This window comes from Harpia harpyja, chromosome 5 (assembly GCF_026419915.1).
Source record: "Harpia harpyja isolate bHarHar1 chromosome 5, bHarHar1 primary haplotype, whole genome shotgun sequence".
Taxonomy (NCBI): Eukaryota; Metazoa; Chordata; class Aves; order Accipitriformes; family Accipitridae; genus Harpia; species Harpia harpyja.
In genome coordinates, this window is record NC_068944.1 from 8,702,154 (window position 1) to 8,721,351 (window position 19,198).

Sequence of the window (19,198 nt, forward strand, 5' to 3'; positions counted from 1 at the left end):
ACCTCTTGAAGAGGATGTTCTGGTCAAAGCAGCAATGTTAGAGTCATTTTCAGCTGCATGATATCAACATGTACCTTCCATAAACCAGAGAGTCACTTTCATCCTCTTATTTCCATGCCTGTATCACATTCAAGAATCAAATCCAGTTTATTTGCAGAGATCTTAATTAAGTAACCTCATTACTATTGAGCAAGTAGAGTAAAAACTGCGAAGAGTCAATGCTTAACCCCCCGCCCCCCCCCCCCCCAAAAAAAACCACCCCAAACCTTTTTATGAACTGGATAGCCAATCTTTTGTATTTGCATCATCTCTGGCTTTCCAGTTGTGAATGATCAATCAACCCCAAACCCCCACAATGGAAGAAGGCTCAGGGAAGACAGGCATGTGCCCATGAAGCTCAGAGAAGAACATAGGCAGTGGCCACAGCCGTTGTAAAGTAAGCTAAACTTCTCTCAACACAAAGGGAACCAGAGGGTGGCCTTTGTTTTAGAGAAATGGCTCTATCAGCAGAGCGGGACAACTGGCTGCATGAATGGTCTTCCCTAAAACGATCAATAGTAAGTACTATCCTCCTGAGTCAGCCAGACCAGCATGGGGGAAGCTCAGCCCAACACAGAGCACCAAAACTGAGCAACCAACGAGAAACAAATTTTGAAGAGAGCAAGGGGCTTGAGCTGGCTCCCAGCCACATATTCCTCCCGGGCAACTGGGGACGCCCAGCATCGTGACAGCGAGCATACAGGGACCAGTAATGGGCATGCTGCTTGTCTTGTGGTTCAATTGTGCATTGCAGCTGCTACGTTAGGCTTGTGTTATGATTTCAGGAGACTGCTGTAGCACTAGGCTAAATTAGAATCCTGTGTAACATCAAATATCTTCCAATAAGGAAACTTGGTATTAAAGCATTAAACCCTCCTTGGGTGGAACATCGAAAAGAACTTTGTCAGACTACTGAACTCTGACACCAGTTTCACCAGTAACCCAGCTCTGATATCACTTGACTACCAGAGGCTCTGGTAGTTTATCAGTAAGCAAAGCACAATCATGCAAGCCGTACACCCAACCAGCTAGCTAACCGTGAGAAGGTAGAAACCCTTTACCGTTCCCCAGCCGAGTAATCCCACATTTTAATAAACATAATACATTGACAAGATGTGTACTCTGTGCTCTTGTTGCAGATATCATGCATTACTATATGCTTGTGCAGCATTTAACACAAACTTTGATCCTGAAAGCAGCCTTTGTACACTGCAGCAAAGCAAGTGTTAGTTGAGGAAATCCCGAAGAATGCTACTAACCACCAACAGCAGATACGAGACCAAAACTCCCTATGTTCCCTTCAGAAAGTACATAATTGCAGACGGAAGCCTCCAGGGCCTGTCTAGTCCCTAGGTCTATCCTGGTAGCCTTCACTGCGTCACTTCAGTAGGGACCGCAAACCCTGTACACATGATTAATTTTATGCATATATGCTATCCCCTGTCCAATTTCAACAGGACTAACCACAGCCAGAAAATTAAACATGTACATAGTTCAAACCTACGTTTGTACAAACACTGCTTCCTTTTTGGTTATCCATTAAGAAGAAAAAAAGAAAAATGCTCTTCCACTTTATGCTTTCTCCACAGGTCTCAAAGATATCTACAGTACTTTTCAAATGGCAACAAGTCATTTCTTTAAAACAGTGAGAGGGTTATAGTGATTTGAGTTTACTGTTTTTAGAGAATGAGCGTACGGTTTTCATTAAGGGGAAAAAAAACCTAAAAATGTTTCTGCAACTTTTTTCCCTTTTTTTTTTTTAACCTTCATAAAATAAAAAAAAATTGTTGAACCTTGTCTTCCTTGTTCTTGCTGGGAAACCAGCTGTGTGACTCATTCTTTGGGAACTTTCTATGGGCTTTAATTGAAAAGAGAAATGTTGACTTTGAAACAGACTCTTTTCTTCCAAGCATTTTTAATCTATTATGAAACAAAAAATAAAAAACCAAAACCAAAAACATTTCTCAATTAAGCACTCCATTACTATGGGAAAGCACTAGCCTCCAACCGTGGAAAACGCATCTGTAAACCCACGGGGTACCTGTATACGTCAAGATAAGCACCAGCATTAGCAATACAGGGACCTCCCACAACCCAGCAGCGGGTTACACGAAGCACGGAATCATCGATGCAGAAAACAACCCAGTTTTGTCATTAAAACCCTCAGCAATGATTTTCCACATCCTCCCGCGAGCCACTTAGGAAAAGGCAAGTGAAATTAATTATTTGTTTGCCTCGGTATGTTTTATGTCAGAGGTGAGTTTTCAACAGGTAGGTAGACACAGACACACCAAAAAAAAAGTGACAGAACACAAAATAAGGGTGTGCACGTATCTTATTTCCACAGAAGGAAAGAGGAGAGCAGCGTTTTCGTGCTCAGGTTACCTCTCGACTGCGATTCCGCACCGGCTTTACCCAAGAAACAGCATGCACGGCTTCAATCACCGCATCCTTTACACGGAAAGGGAAAACCTAACTCCCCGGTGCAATACTGATGCAAATTTACACCCGACAGCCCCTCCTCACCCACCGCCGGGGACGCTAACAGGTGACCACCGGCATCCCGCTCCCCGGGGTAACCGGGGACGAGCGGCCGCGGCCTACAACATGGCGCCTGGCCGCTCTCTCGCCCTCACACACACGCTGACCCGCCTGGAACCCCCCCGGCGCTCCCGGGCGCCCTCCCCCGGCCCGGGGAGCGGGATTTTGAGGGCCAAGCGCCGGCGGCAGCCCCGGGGCGGGGAAGGGAGGGCCGCCGAGGCGCAGCCTCGGCGGCCCTCCCTTCCCCGCCCCGGGGCTGCCGCCGGCGCCCGGCCGCTGAGTAGGCCGGTGCCCCGCGGCGAAGCGGGATGGCGGCCGGAGACTCCCCTCTCTCCCCGATCCCTCCCCTACCTGGCCGCCTGCATGAGAGGGCTCCATCCGTAGTGGTTCGTGCTCTGTACCGAAGCTCCCTTCCGCAGCAGGAACCGCACCAGCTGCTCGTGTCCCCCCGCCGCGGCGAACTGCAGCCCCGTGTTGCCGGCCTCGTCGGTGCAATCCACGGCTACGGCGGCGGCGGTAGCCGGCGGGGCGGACGCTTCGCCGCGGGGCTCCGCCGCCGCCCCCTCCTCGGTACCGCAGGAGGAGGGAACCGCCGGGTCGGCCGTGGTGGTGCCGGGCAGCCCCAAAAGGCGGCGGGCGGTTTCGCAGTCGCCCTGCTCGCAGGCGCGGAGGAAGAGCTGGACCTGGGGGGGCACCCCGCACTCCCCCATGGGCAGAGCCGGCGAGTACCCGAGCGGCTCGGCCGCCCGCCACCGCCGGGAAGGCGGCGGGGAGGAGGAGGAGGGGACTCGGCTGGCGGGAGGAGGCCGGCCGAGGACGGCCGCAGCGCTCCGGCCGCTCTCTCGCACGGCGGGGAGGGGCAGCCGGGCTGGGCCGCGCTCCTTCGGAGCCGGCAAGGGGCTTCCCGGCCTGGGAGCCGGTCCCCGCCGGGCCGCTCCGTCCTTGCCCTGCCCCAGCCGTTGCCCGGGTCACCGCGGCTCCTGCCGCTTTCTTTCCCCAGGTGTTTTCTGTCATCCGCTCGCACCTGGGCCGCAGCCGTTTTGCACACCCCGTTCCTACTACCGTTACCGAGTCCCTTCCAAAGAAAGGTCTCCTCCGCCTTACGGGCGTTTCGGCCTGGGGTCATCGCGGCAAGCCTTCGCTGTGGGGCTTATTCGCGCTCACCCGACAGAACAACCCTTTTCTCCTGCTTCTTAACGCGACTTCTACAGCCGGGCGCGGTCCCTCTCTGTCAGCCCCGCTCCGCTTACAGGATGCTTCAGCCTTTACTTGCACCTTCCTACTTCGTTTTCCCTTCAGCTCAAAACCAGTCTCTTCTTTCACTGAAGTACAATATTCACAGTCGAGCCGTTCCCCAAAGAAACAAATTTCCCACCCTCTGATAGCACCAATCCGTCAGGCTTTCGGTTTAAAGAGTTTGAGCATAAAATTGTGATTTCTTGTGGCGTTTCTAAGTATCTTCTCACTAGCTTGAGCCTCCCACGTAACCTGACATTTTTTCCAGGTTATATTGATTTACAAAGTGAGGGGGAAAAAAAAAAGCACTGATGAAATAACTCTTGAACTGCAGTTGACCAGTCAATTGTGTTGTGTCTCTGTAAGTTTGGGCAGGTCGTTCTTTATTAAAATCAGTGATTTCAATGTCAGAACATGGCACTTCTTACAGCAGTAGAGGGCTTGGGAACGAGAGGACTAGGAGAGGTTATGGGGAGTGTAGCGAAACCACCAAATGCCACTAAAATGAAGCCATCCCCCAATTTTAGGCAGTGGCTTCCATATCCTCCAAGTTATATGGCTTTCTGCCTTTGATCCACTCGCAAATCCAGATTGCCAGACCATCATGGCAAAGGGCCAAACAAGTTACACTTGGAGAAAGACTCCAGCAAACAAGCACTGGCTGTGTTTATGGCCACTTGAACCAGGCCTCTGGTAAAATACTGTTCACAGCGAAGAAAAAAAAAAAATTACTTGCACCTTTGCAAATTTATCATTACAGAAAGAATAGGACAAATTCCTAGACAGGGTAAATATTCAGCGATGCTTCCTCCAGTATAGATACCATGTGTTAACTCATGTAAAATATGTAAATATTTAACATATACACTTATGATAAATAATTTCCTTAACCATAAAGGTGCTTATAGTGGCCATCATCAGAGGCAAAATACATGGCTAGGTAGACTTTTGGTCTAGCCAGTACAACCATTCTTAAGTTACAATAGGATGAGGAGCTTGCCACTATCAATAAAGCTGGACTGGACTGTGCAAGATTTCAGAGCTTGGAAGAAGGGAATGGCAAGAGTGATTAATGCAATATATTATTCATGATTAAAGAAAACTGGGTCATACTTACCACATCAAAGTGCATGCACGGATCTAGTCAGATTAGTGACAGCATCACTCCAGTTTATCTTTGAGATAAGCTACTGAACATGTTGATTGTACAAATTTATGTCACGTAGCTGATGATTATGGTATCAAATTCTACTAATGGTTTGAAACTCCAGACAAAGATATCATGAATGTAATTAGGAACGTAACAGCAAAAGATGCAACTCTTATTTTAAGAGACTCCTAAGTAAGCAAGAGGAAATATTTGCTGGGGTTTACAAAATGAGAGAGGAAATTACTTGTGCTAAAATTCTGCTGCTGTCATCTGATGGTCATTACTATCTTCAGTCAGCATCCTAGGCATTTATACAGATACAATCACTCAGTGATTTCTGCCACTGATTGAGAATCAAAATATCATGAGGCAAGGGAAAAATAATCAGATCTCTTCTGAAACGAATAAAGTGCTATAGAATATTCTCATGGTGATGCAGTACCAAGCTCCCTGGAAAATACAGGACTTGATTTCTTGACCAAGGAAAGAACAACCTAAGCCTTTCAAACTGTTCATTAGGGTAAGATGATGGAGAAAGCTTAGGTTGGAAGGTAATACAAGAGAAAACAAAACTAAGATTCTCAAGTGCAGATTGTGCATTAGTTGTTCAGAAGGTTTGTCCAAACTGCATCTGGTTTGTCCAGTCAGTGAAAAATGCCTTGCTTTTGATGAGAAATTCCTTCACGTCACCAATGTGCTAATTTGTATAGGTCAGTGTTGGATTGCTCTGAGGTTAAAATAACTTAAAATGACAGAGAAAAACCTGATGAATGAAAAAAATGACTTTAGACTAAAGGAGACGAGAAAAGTGCAAGGAACACAACAGGCTCACCAAAAAAAAAGATCAGGTATGGCAAGAGTAAGCGTGAGGTCAACATTTGTGAAACTTTTCTAACAGAAGTCTCCACTGCAAATGATATCAAAACACCAGCAGGGAGATAAATGGGCCAATGTAAGCTTTAGAAAAGCTACTCGTAATACAAGGCAACATAAAGGAGATAGACTTAGAGCCATCATTCTGCAAGAGACAGAACTCATCATTTGCAAAACAAAGGCTAGGAAACCATTAGGGTATGTGATGCACCTGTAGAGCAAGTAAAGTAAGTATAATATGGCAAATGTGCAGTGATGTAGACCTACAAATGGGCCAGGCAACACGACAAAAAATTCTGTTGCTTCTACAGTAGTAACAGGATGTAACACATTTGGACATAACCTTATACCATAACACACGAGCAAATTTCTACCTCATAGAATTCAGAATCACATAATATGGAAAACTAAAATTACCATCACAATCAAAGGCATCTCAGGAAGGGAAAAATGCAAGTAGTCAAGCAATCTGTTCCAAAAAAAATCCAGGAAACTAGAGATGGCTGACTCAGTCATAATCTTCATTATGAAGGTCTGGGGATGATGGCATCTCTAATCCCCAAATATGATGGCATTATTTTCATGGCAATTCAAGGAGTAGAAGGCTTATTTTCTACTGTAAAAGCTTAGTGATGTGAATCACAAGGTAGTTGTACTTCTGAGAAAAAGAGAACTGAAAATTTTAGCATGTGTTTTGTGTGAAGACTCGTATCTCTGCCTTAATGAAAAGGCAGACACATACATTAGAAATACCATCATAGAAAAACAGATGCTTTTCCAGTATCATTAGACTCGATGTATGTTAACTTTGGTCCTTTCAGGCACAGAAACAGAAATAACCTTGAAAAAATTACTGAAAAAAAATGGTGGTAAGGGCCTACAGTATAGGATGACTAAGATTAATTCCACCACGTAATATCCCCTTGAGTTCTTGGTTGAGAATTTTAATCATGGTGTATATAGCAGGTCTCCACTTTATCTACTATAACCGGCTGCTATAACTTTGCGAGGAATTTACTTCATTTATATGTTTCAGAATATGCCATAATTTTGACCAAACTTTCAAAAATTATTTGCAACTCAGTATTTTAACTCACTGTGTCCTCACAAGAATGTACGAAAAAATCAGTCAGCTTTCCAATGTAACGACCTTCGGTAACACGTCACGTCATACCATATTCCATGTACCGAACCGCGGTTTTGTTCCGATAGTTTTTGACAGTTAAGCTTGCTAGCCATGGCTTCCTTTACATACAATATCTCTCCTATTGCCTGCAGTTCATGCTTGCTATTTAGCTAAGGACAACATTTATATATCAACAGTACATACCTATAGCAAGCAAATATACCGATTGATGCCTTTGGCGTGCATATACTTCCCCCCTTTAAGCGAACCTGGCTTGCATATGACCTTTTGAACAAGGTATTTTGTACGTGTACGTATATGTATGTAGACATACGTACGTACATATGCATATACATGTACTACAGAGATCTGCAAACTGGTACAGGTTAGGTCTTCCCCAAGTAATCCACTGAATGCCGCCCGTTTTTATTGGCGTGTCAGTATGAGAATTACAGAGCGTTTATCAGTCTGATAGAAGATCCCTGAAATAGCTGACAGTTTCTATCTCACTCATCAAGTCTGTGTTTTTAATCTATTTTATTTTTAGGCCTCTCTATCCACTGTTCTTCCTCTCATCTAAATTCCTGAGACGCTCTTCCTCCGCGCTATGCGCCCAGCTTCGCTCTTGACCCAAAGCCTGCCCTGGAAAACAGGGTCCCCGCTGAAGCACCGAGGTCCTCAACACCCACCCTCCGGCACAGACCTGCAGCTGGGAAAGCGGGGTGCAGCCCGTTTCGTGTTTTGCTTGTGCTACGCAGCTGTCTCAAATAAAGACGCTTTCAACACAAATACATTAATAAAAAAATCCTTGGCACTGGTAGGACAATGGGCTGAAGAATAATACTTAAAAAATACAGGTGCACTTGTGCTGCCAAAGGAGAGAAAGAGCAGCCAAGGTGGGATTTGGGGGGGGGCTGTTTCTTTGCAGGGCAATGCTGGTTTATGCCCAGTTAAAGTGATGGCGAAAAATGACCCGTAGGTCTAAAGCTACCTCCAGCGGGTATGTTTTATAACTTGGCTGAATCTTCTTTTCCTTGAACAAATTCCCTATCTATCTGCAATGTTTTTGTACATCGTGTTCCTCTGATAATCCTTTTCCATTTTTTTTTTAGAATACGTAAGCGTTGGTTGTTACTAAAACGAGGAACATTATTCTGGAACACGTTATTTGGTACTTTCTTTTCCCCTGAAAGTACGAATTTAGGAAGCTATTTGAACTTTGGGTTTATTAAAAATGCAGTTTCTATCAGCTGATACTTCTCCACATCCCATTTCCATTTCAGAATTTTGTTTCATTTTGACTGAAAATACAGATCTAACAAAAAAAAAAAAAGAAAATATTGGATGAGGTAAATTTTAAAGCTTTTGCAAAATTTAATACCTCTATTTTTTTCTGTAATGTGTAGGTTATCACTACAAAATAAGAATAACTTTTAATAATAATACATATTTAAAATAGTTCATCTTAACTTACCACTTTAAGTTTTCTTTGTCTGTAGACCAATTCCTTCAATAAGCTCATGTATTTTAGCAAAACTAAATATTGCCTGCAATTCAAATGCATATTTCAGTGAGCAACAGATACGTTCTTAATTTCAGCTATTACATTCACTATAATGCAAGTTCTTATGGACAACTGCATATTGTTGTGTTTAGTCTTCTCTTATTGTTTTTTTGAAGGTTTAGTTAATATTTTGTTTCTTCTTTTTTTGGTGAAAAAATACAATTTCACTTTTTTAAAATAAACTCTTCAAATGTATGAATTATTCCACTGATCTTCTGTTTTAATTTTGACAAATGAGGGCACAACAGATCTTCCTAGATAAGTAATTATAGGTTTTATATGACTTGTCCAGTTACTCTACTTATTTCTGACTGAAACTCTTGATGCAACTGAGTTTATAGCTCACTAAACATTCTTATTGATCTTTAAAAAAATCCCCAAACCAATTGTTTTAACTTCCATTGTTATTAAACCTGACACCCCCCCCCCCCAACAAACCCATAATTGCTTAGAACTTTTCCATGAAAACACTGCTACAAGCTTTATGCATAGCAGGAAACTAATTTGCCTTATTACCCGTAATTTTTTTTTCTCTGGGGCTTATTTTTACATTCAGAGCGAAAGTCTTTATACTCTAAGTATTTCAGCTCTGAATTTTCAGTCTTCCCATCTTAATTTAACCCCACAAACTTTTAAAAAGGTTTAAGAAAAAGTGCCTTTGACTTCACATTCTTTACATCTTGTCCAAACTTATTTGTGAATGCAACTGATTTTTATTAATGATTTTTGCATTAACACCATTAGTGTACTTTCCCTTGCTGAATTTCCTCAGATTTCTGTGCTTGGACATCATCTCTGGGGAACTACCATTTACTAGTATTACTTTCAATCCTCACTGCGATGATGCCTTCTCAGCTACTTTGCTCTAAGGGCTTTACTATACCGGGAGCCGCCTCCCTTACTTTCCCACCAGCTGTAACCTTTCTTGTTTCTGTGGAAGCAAGCTGATGCTCTCCTACCTTTTCTTCAAGCCCTTCCTTCCTTTTTAAAATCTGACTGAGAGGTAGCTATGCTGGTTATCTTCTTCAACAGTCTTGTCTGATCTTACCCTGTTTGCCACTGATTGCAGCATGCCTCCTGCAGTCCTGTCACATTCTGTTCTCAGTTTCCCGTTTTTTAATCTCAAAACTTGTTTTAGTCATGTGATCATAATTCTTGTGTTTCTTCCATATTACTCTAATACTTAAAATACTGAAATAAAATACTTATTCTTCTAACACTTAAGAACCCCTGCAGCAGAACTCCTCTGTTTTCTTTCTCACTGATCTTAATTAACACTCAGTCCCATATTTTGCTCTTTACATCTTCCCAATCTCCCCCAGTAATTTTTGGGGGGAGTCCAGGAGGATGTCCTTCTCCTTTTATTCATTCCAGGAAGTCCTTGTTGGGCTCCTCATGTTTAATATTTCTGTTGCCGTATTCTAAGTAATTTGCAACCTTACACAAAGGGAAAAACCCAAGATTGTTTGTTTCAGACAACCAGATCTAAACCAGCAGCATGTTCCAGAAATGTTGGCTGTATCTTTAGGGTTTACCCCTCCACCAGCCAGAACCTAGGGAACTGCTGCTACAAACGCAATACCAATGACACCAGTTGGGCTTCCTTTATTCGGGAAGGATGGCGAGCGAGAAGACAACGCAATCACTGGGTGTGCAATTACTAGTGCCACCTAACTCTTCAGACCCAAAGCTTGGGCTGATAGGATAGGAAATTGGCACTATTTCCTTCATATACAATGTATATTCTCATGTCCAGCATATTGGTATTTAGTAGTCGTCTACAATGCATATTTACACACGCATACTTCACTACTATTATGCTTCAGTTATTCCAGCTGGTATGTGTGCTTCGAAACTAGATATTATGCATATATGATTATCAGTGGTAGAAAACTGTACAGCTGAATAAGAAATAATGAAATTATACCTACACACACCCCCACGCTCATCAGCAAATCCACCTAAACTACTTGATTTATGCCAGTTTGCCAGCGTCAGGATGACTCATTATTATTCATCACCCTTCTGTCCAGAGCAAGACCTCCGCAGTAGTTGACAGCCCCCGTGTTTGTTGTCACATACAGTATTTATCGCCGTGTAAGATCCGAATCAGCTCGTAGTTGTATGCTGTGACCCTGTCTGGTAGTGACGAGGTTTCTCCCCTTCCTTAGTGTCAGACGAGTTTTCCTCCACCCCTCAGCAGCGCGGGTAAGCACTGCCCAATACCGCTTACCTGGCTGAAGTCCCTCTCTGGGGATGACTGGGGTCCTCTGCTGGGTTCATCTTGACAGGCCTCGGGATACTGCAACGAACGGTCTCTTTGCAAAATGCGTAGAGCAAACGACACCTCAAAGCCAGAGTTTCAGCTCCCTGCTGAAGGTGAGAGGTAAACTGTATCAATTATGTTACACTTACGTTAAGGTTTTTCAAACGCAAAATCACGAATTCTCATGTAATCTCAGGGCCTCAGGATCGCAAGTTTAGACAGACGGGGCTGCATCCTGTTAGGAGGTGAAGTGAAAAAGCAGTGTGGGTGTGTTTTTGAGTATGAAGCAAATTAGAGAGTTTCGACTAAATGCCACAGTTCCTTTTTTCCCATCATTCAGTCAAGCCATGAAATGGACTGCCCATTATCTGGGAAGTAAATTGGGGTTTTTCACTTGTCTTCTGGATTTCTGAGGCCACATCCGTCGACTTTTTTTATTTCAACCGAGAACTCCGCTTTCTTCAGTGAAAGAGTTTGTCATGGCTTCTTGGCCCATGTTCTCTTTCCTTCTAAAGCACTTGCTGTTCTAGAGGCAGCAGAAGGGACGAAGCCTGGTTTCCTACGGACTTGTTTCCTCCAGCCCCAAAGCTCTTCCTAGTCCCTTCGTGACAAATTACCTCCCTCGCCGTCCTCCTGGAGCCCCGGCTACCTCTGTCAGGAGACAGCAAGCCTTGGGACCGTCCCCGTGGCCTCCAGTGGCCAAAGCAGCTCACCGTGGCCCTCTGCCAGCCCACCTTTCCCTTGCTGGGAGTACCCGTGAAGGTCGGCCACACAGCCACCAGCGCTCATTGAAGCTCCCTCAAGCTTCAGGGGGACCAGATGACCTCTTCCCCGAGGGGTAACAGCAGGTGTCCGCAGGGGACGAGCCTTCCTCCCTCCTCCTGCACGACCCGGCAGCACCGGCCCCGGCCCTGCTCCCCTCCCTCCCGGCAGCTGTCGGGGCGAGCGCCCGGGGCTGGGTCTCACCAACCGTTCCCGGCCCCCCACCGCTGGCGTCCCCACAGCCAGAACCCGGAGCTAAGCCGCAGGCGTGTGTGCCTTCTTCCCCGGCCTGCCGGGGCCCAGCAGCCCGCCGACCACCGCCACGGAACGGAGCACCGCGGCTGCCGGGGAACCGGCCGGGGAGCGGCGCAACCCCCCCCCCCCCCCCCCGCTCCCCGCCCTTCGCTGACAGGCGGGGCGGATCCGGGTCCGCCGGCGGGAACGGTTCTGCCCCCGCCCCGCGGCAGCGCCCCTGCGGGCTGGCCGGCGGCGGGGCGGGGAGGAGAGGAGGGAGGAGCCGGCGGCGGAGGAGCCGGGCGGGTTTCCTGGCGGGTAACGCGGCGTGGGCAGGTCTGTGAGAACTTCTCCGGAGTCCGCCCGGGGCGGAGGCGCGTCCGCCTCCGTGTCCGGGAGAGGGGGGCCTTGCCCGCTCGGCTATGGCCGGCCGCCTCGGCCGCGGGATGTGCTGGGGCAAGCGGGGCAAGCGGGGGTGCCGGGGTGGGGGTACGCTGCTGGCCCTGGGGCTGCTGGCCGCCGTCGGCTTCCTCGCCTGGCGGCACGGCCCGCCGCCCCGCCACGCCGCCCGCCGCGCCCCGCCGCTGCCGCCTCAGCAGCAGCCTCCCGCCGCCGACGCCGAGCTGCTGCGGAAGCCGGTGTACGCGAAGCCGGCCCTGGACCCGGCGGCGTTGGGCGAGCTGGGCCGGGCGGTGCGGTTGGAACTGAGCCCGGCCGAGAAACGCCGGCAGGAGGAGAGCGTCCGCCGGCACCAGATCAACATCTACCTCAGCGACCGCATCTCCCTGCACCGCCGCCTGCCCGAGCGATGGCACCCGCTGTGAGTACCCGCCCCGCTCCGCTCCGCTCCACCTGCCGCCGGGCGGCCCCGAGGGCGGACGGGGCCGGGGCCGCTGAGGGGACGAGGCTCAGCTAGAGCCGCTCTTGCAGGCAGAGGGGTGGGCGGGGGGGGGCTGTGAAAAGTGTCTCCCCCAGCCGCTTTCACGTCGCCAGCCGGTTCTAAAAGCGTCGCTGCCGTGTTCCTCCTGCCGCTGTCCCCCGGGCAGGTCACCGTGGGCAAGCAGTCGAGTTTTCCAGTCGCTCCCAGTTTTACAAGTGTCACGCTTCCCGGGCTTCAGGCTTGCGTCGCGTTCAGATGTCTTGCGCCGCACAGCATAAAGCAGATTGTTTTATCATCGGATTTGCCAGCAGCGCGCCGCTGGTTTACGGTGTAGAAACACTCGCAGAGGCGCGCGGCGCCCTTCTAAACTGGGACTTTGATTGAGCCTGGATGCTTAGTTGCTGGGACAATTTACATTTACAAATTACATTTACAATTGTGACGCTAGTGCCAGATGGTGGCATAAGCAATTGTAAACTAAGGATTAGATACCGTTTGTTGAGACGATTCTAGTTGACAGGCAGCAGTTCAGTGCAGTCGTGAAGCCAGTGCCGCACAGTGGGTCCGACTGTACGATCGGTTCTGGCCTAACGCAAATACTCCGTTTAGCTGAGCATTTGTCCTGTAAGCGAGCAGCCAGCTGGTGAGAGGAATGGGTTGAGCAGTTACAGGTATGTGCCTTCAGCCAAAGAGCTCAGGACGGAGCCGGGGCTGCTACTGACTGAGTCACCTCTGCTGTTTCACCTGAGCTTGGCTTCAGCCGGTTTATTTCCTTGCAACAGGTTTGTATGGGATGGTAGCAAAGAGCTGTGGAAAAAGCGGGGCTCTGGCTCTACCGCGTGTTCACTTCACGTCAGTGTGTCCTGTCCAGTAGCTCACCCAACTCTAGTTGTAAGTGCTGAATCTAAAACACGAATCCTATGATAGCTCTCAAAAAATTGTGATGCAAGTGCGAGGCCTTTTTATCGTAAATTTAAGCCTGGCAGTAGGCTTGTTTTTCTTGGTTATCTTTTATTTTCCCCTTACAAGCAGTCTGTAGACCGGAGGCTAAAAAGGACCTTTTTGGTTGCTTTTCGACAGGAAGCATTTAAATCATTTCAATGAATTATTCTGGACTCTTGCCATTTCTTTCAGACAAGATGTTGGAGGAAATGGAAGATCACAGTTGTTGAGAAGGGGACATCATAGATGGGAGGGAGGTTCCTGAAATGAAAATAATATAAGTGGGCAGATGGATTTTGCTACAATGGCACATCCTTTTTGATTTGAATATTTGGCTGTTGAAATGACAAAATGTATCCTAAACCAAAAGGATTGCAAGGCATCAGTGACATAATCTCAGAGATAGTTGCCTTCTGAGGCTGGGGCTGTATTGTACTGTTGTAGTATCTGCTGGCAGGTGCTTCCTGCCTTTTCAGGCAGTGAAATCTAAATGATGGCAGAAATATCACAGAACATCTATCCAACTCACACAGCAAATGTAAAAAAAAAAAAAAAAAAAAGACCAAAAAAAACCCCTTCCCCAAAGACAATTTTGCAATAAAGTTGTTAACTACCTCTCTTAAGAAGGAGGACCGTGTAAGAGATCTAAGTTAAAAAAAAAAAAAAAGGTCTTGAAAAAGGTATCCACAAGCCTGTAGCGATAGAAAATCCATTGCGCTTCAGTGTTGAAAGGTTAAGTCTACGAAAAATATGATTTAGTTTATTTTAAGGTTGGTAATGCTTGACCATTCATGATCTTTAATGAACATTTGGGTAAGGCTACAATGGTAGGAAATAAGTAGTAATGGTAGACTTCAGGTAGACTTCAGCGGTCCACAAAAGTGGTGCAAAGGCTGAATTTTTAGTTGTGATCAATGAAACAATTTTGGTACCGGAAGACCAGAAGGTGACTAATGCACCATTTTTTTAGTGGGGTCCCAGAGGAGAACCAGAGAACTGTGTGCTGGCAAGCCTTGGATCTCTTCCAGGCATATTATTTACAAGCTGTGGTAAGGAAAAGTAGCAGATAGGTAGGTGTGATCTATTGAGAAAGTCAACTTGGCCTGTGTCAAGGATGACGTGTCTCACAAACCTATTGGAGTTCTTTGAAGGCTGTAATTATATGGATAAGCAGGTGTGGTGTTATTTCCAGAGGCTTTTGATGAGTTCCTCAAACAGCTGTGATGTAAGTTGGAAATTCCTTGCATTTATAAATAACTGGATAAAAACTGGGAAGCACTTGTTTTCTTTTTTTTTTTTTTTTTTTTAAATAGCGTAGGGTCCCTGGTTAAGTTCCACAGAAATCTGGGTGTTGGACCCAATGCTGTTCAACTTACAGCATGGCTTCCATACAGAAGTGACTAATTAATTTAGAGCTCTTCAGCCTGAAAGACAGACAGGCTACTGAGAGAGTGCCTCTTGCTGAGCCACTGCAATACTAGGTCCATGCATGAAGTGGATAACACAAATTCTGCCACCTGCTTGTTCCAAAAATCCATTTCCTGTACAGTATGAGGAATTCCACCTATTAGAAAATTGACATCAAGTATTCCTGGGATACTAACAGATACTATGCTTGGAGACATTATTCTGGGCTATGGGCTTTTGGTCTGTTTCAGCATGTTCTTTTGTGTGTGGAGGCAAGTCTGGAAATTTTAGATCCCAGGAAAACGGGAGGAGGAAAGAAAGGGAAATAAAGATAGGCAACATCCCCACCACCTGGATGCCCCACTGCTCCCTTTAACCTTAACGCCCTCCCACATTCATCAGTGAACCCGTTCTCTCGGTGTGAATTGTGAAAATCACAAATGTGAATCTAGTGAATACTACAGTTTTGCTAGTAAGATTGCAAATATCTGAACCAGTAAGCCTTTACACCTGGTCTGCAAAATTATGTATACAAGGTGTTGTGTTGCTTTATCAGAAACTGATGCCAAAAAACTTCTCCCACTGCTACATGTTGTACATCCTGGACTTGCTATCAGACGAGAAATGTGGCGGTAGTTATTGGCTAGTACCTCTGTCTGGTAATACTGGGCAGGAAGAGAAGAATAGTTTGACTGAGATTATTTGGGGGAGTAATGTACTGTTTGACAATATTTGACAGTGAATCCTATACAGATGTTATTTATTATAAAATTTCTGAAATTTTAGGTGTTTCTCCTACTAATATATTCCTGCCAATGTAAATATTCAGAAGACTTTTATTCCTTCATGTTCTCACAGACCACTGTAACGTGTTTTTCTGAGAATTGATCCTGTTTCTATTGAAACACCGACCTGGAGAGTTTGACAATTTCTATCGTTTCCTTTTGACAGTTCCTGCTTCCTTTAACTGTCTGCGCTTGAGGTCGGCAGCTGATAATAATGTGTTTTCATCACACAGAAACTTTTTGGTTTTATTGGTGGCTAGAATTGTGTGTGTGTGTGTATATATATATGTATGTATATAAGTGTACTGTAAGTATATGTATACATAAATATATATATTTAAACATACAAATAAACATATATAAGAAATAAAGTAAAAAATGTTCTTTTGGTAAAATATTATGCATAAGACCGTAAGGAAATTACTAAATGGTGATACAGTTTGTACAAGGCTAGGAGTGAAATATGCCATAGGGTCAGAGAAGACGGAGGCTGGAAGGAACCTCTGGGGCGTCTAGTCCAACCTCCTGCTTGAAGCAGGGCAACTTGAGTCTTAGAGTGTGTTGCTAAAGGCCGTCTTTGTCCCGTCAAATTTGGAAAGTCTGCAAGGATGGCGATTCAAGAGCCTCTCTGGGCACCTCTTTCAAGGCTACATCACTGCCACAGTGAAATCTTTCCCCCTGCCACTCCCCCCAATCATGATGTCTAGATGGCCCAGGTTGTCTTCCCAATGTCTTTCCTTCATCTCTTGAGTTTATACACACCGGGGAAGCAACCGCTATAGCAGGTTTAAAACAAGCAAGCATCCTCCGTCAGACATTGACCTACGGAGGGCCGCGTTGGGGCTGATGCTGCTGCTCTGCCTTCCCCCCCGTGCAACAGCCGGGCCGCATCCTGTGCTGTGCGGCTTCGCATCGCGTGCTTATTTTACAGGACTGCAGGATTAGGCAGACAACTGATAGGGTCTCTTAGGCAGCCTTTTACAGTGTGTTACAGCGTGTAAGAAATACATTTCCAGTTTTTCTGCTTGGGTTCTTTTAGATTAATGTTCTCAAGCATTGTTCCTGATTTTAGACATTCTACCTTCTTTATTTTCTTTCTATGTTTCTCACAGTAGGGGTGCATTGCACATTTATTTCAGGGACGGTTTCTGTAAAATCACACCAGCCTTCTTTTGGCTGACTCTAGTTACAAAAGGAACAAGGCAGGGATAGGCACTTTTGTGCTGAGTCGGCATTTTGTGATGTCTCTTTCATGGTAGAAGCCGCCTGAATCAGCCCTTGGGCCTCATTTCACTTGTGCTTGCAAGCAAATGGATTTGTAAGTCTTTCCTGCCTTTCCTTACCTGGCAAACGATTTTGCGTAGCCACAAAAGCCCCCAAAATATTGAATGTGGTCTGCATAATAATTAGCAGCTATAAAAAAAAGTTTAAGAGGTTTGTTCTTTAATTCTAGATAATTGTCTGTGTTTTGGAGAGAGCTTGTTTATATGTAATGTTTTATATATGCATGGTTATATATATATTCAATTATCTGTGTATATATATTTCAGTATCTGCATATATATAGATATGCACAAATGCTTAAATTCTCTGTCACCATCATTTATACCTATAATATTACTTATTTTGGGGGATATTGTCTCTGAGCTTAGCGTAACAATCTTGTGCGAAGATTTTTCTGACTTTCAAAACTGCTTTTCCCGTCTGTTGCTAGATTTGAATGTGACTCTCTAACAATCTCACTTGCTACCATGGTTTGTTTTGTTTACTGGGTTGTAAATACCAACTTACGCAGGCTGCTCATCTGATAGCGTCTCACTAGCAAATTCCCAGAAAAATGCTCGAGACGAGGTTTTGGCCCCTCTTCTGCTCCAAAAATCACAGCATCTGATTTTGATGGGCGTGCTGCTCCTGCCAGGAGTTTTAACCTGACCCCGTTTCAGGAAACGGCGCAGCAGCCGGGTGTTTCCTCCTCAGCCCACCGCGACTTCACCCAGGCGCTTCTCTTTCATCTGTTACCTAAAGGTGAAATGACTGCAGTGACTTTTTTTGCAGTGCACGTAGGAAAACCGAACTCTTCGGAGAGCTTATCTACAGCAGCTTGACCTTGCCGGCGCATCCCTTCCCTCTAAGCGCGCAGGTGATTCCACGCTCTGTGCCCAGGGCTTGCTTTGGCGTAGGTATTCCCACACTTTACATTGGGTCCGAGTCCAGCAGACACAACACTCTTCTCCTTACGAGCAAACGCTTTGCATAAAACACTTGCAGGTGTATTTGGTTCAGTAGTTTCAAAACACTGTGGTCACTGATTTGGGGTTGGGGTTGTTTTTGTTTGTTTGTTTTCTGAGCTTTTCTGGGATGGATAATTAGCTACTAATAACTACATTAATCGTAATACCTTTTAGTCATTACTTTATTGTTAGTTGGCAGGATTCCTTGCATTTATAGACAGGCTTTAGACCTGCAAAGCAGTGTGTCTCTGTGACATCTCATTCCTCCCTCATACAGTTAAGTGAGGGAGTAATAAACCTGCAGTATTGCTGTTTTTGTTGGTTTTTTTTAAATAAGCAGGCTTGCATTTTGTAGCAGTACAAAATATAGCACTGCTTCCATAAGCGCTTTGATATTTGGGATGTTTTACTATTTTTGTTTCCTATCTTCTGTAAAAATGCGTCAGCTTTCTTTGTCATTATGCTTTTGTTTAATAGTCACATGCAAACATTTTCCAGAAGAGCTCACATGATTATTTTTTGACAGTTTTTCTTTACAGCTTCTGGTAGAGATCCTCAGCTTCCCCTGACGTCTAGATGAGTGCTTGGTTTTGGTTGATTTAATTTTTAACCTGACAAAGTTCCCAGATCAGTGATAGTAACCACAAGTTACGATTATTTTTTTTCTTTATTCAAACAGTGCTTTTACTATACACCATTGTCTGTAAGGACCGGGTGCATCCACACCCTACTATTAGTGGTGGTTACAATAACTTCTTTCAGTTATTGTATTACTTCGCAAAATATTTTTCTTGTCCTGAATCACATTGGTCACATGAAAGTAAGTTTCTGAATGTAGATGTAGGAAATCGTATGGCTCTGTGCAAGTGTTAACTGTATTTCACTACTTCGGAATAAAATTGCAAACATGAGTAACTATTTGAGCAAAATGAAACTACTATTTCAAATCAGCAAAATAAAATACAAGGTAATTGTTTTTTCCCCATGGACACATGCAGAAACACCTTCTCATCTGTATGTCCAGAATCTGGGCTAGGTAGGAACTTCTATTGCCTTTTTCTAACAATTTGGAATTGGGGTGATCTATGGATTTCTTAAATTTGTGGATTTTAGGATATAGATTTAGTCCACCCTCATGGGTGGGCTTCCTAGACAATTTTTT

At 45.3% G+C, this 19,198-nt stretch overlaps 2 protein-coding genes across 4 annotated transcripts in view; one reads left to right on the forward strand and one right to left on the reverse strand.

The window, feature by feature from the left end:
* Positions 1 to 3,340, reverse strand: part of ANKS6 (ankyrin repeat and sterile alpha motif domain containing 6) — a 46,332-nt gene extending 42,992 nt beyond the window's left edge. For all 3 annotated transcript variants that reach the window (XR_008235277.1, XR_008235278.1, XM_052787821.1), the window contains exon 1: positions 2,932 to 3,340. Coding sequence is in view for 1 of the 3 variants with exons in the window: in XM_052787821.1 (XP_052643781.1) it covers positions 2,932 to 3,290 (359 nt within the window). In the remaining 2 variants the exon portion in view is untranslated. The remainder of the gene's footprint in view (positions 1 to 2,931) is intronic.
* An 8,763-nt stretch (positions 3,341 to 12,103) lies between these two features.
* The window catches only part of GALNT12 (polypeptide N-acetylgalactosaminyltransferase 12), a 47,410-nt gene continuing 40,315 nt past the window's right edge, over positions 12,104 to 19,198 (forward strand). Inside the window, exon 1 of the mRNA XM_052788434.1 lies at positions 12,104 to 12,611. Coding sequence (XP_052644394.1) covers positions 12,214 to 12,611 — 398 coding nt within the window. The 5' untranslated portion in view covers positions 12,104 to 12,213. The remainder of the gene's footprint in view (positions 12,612 to 19,198) is intronic.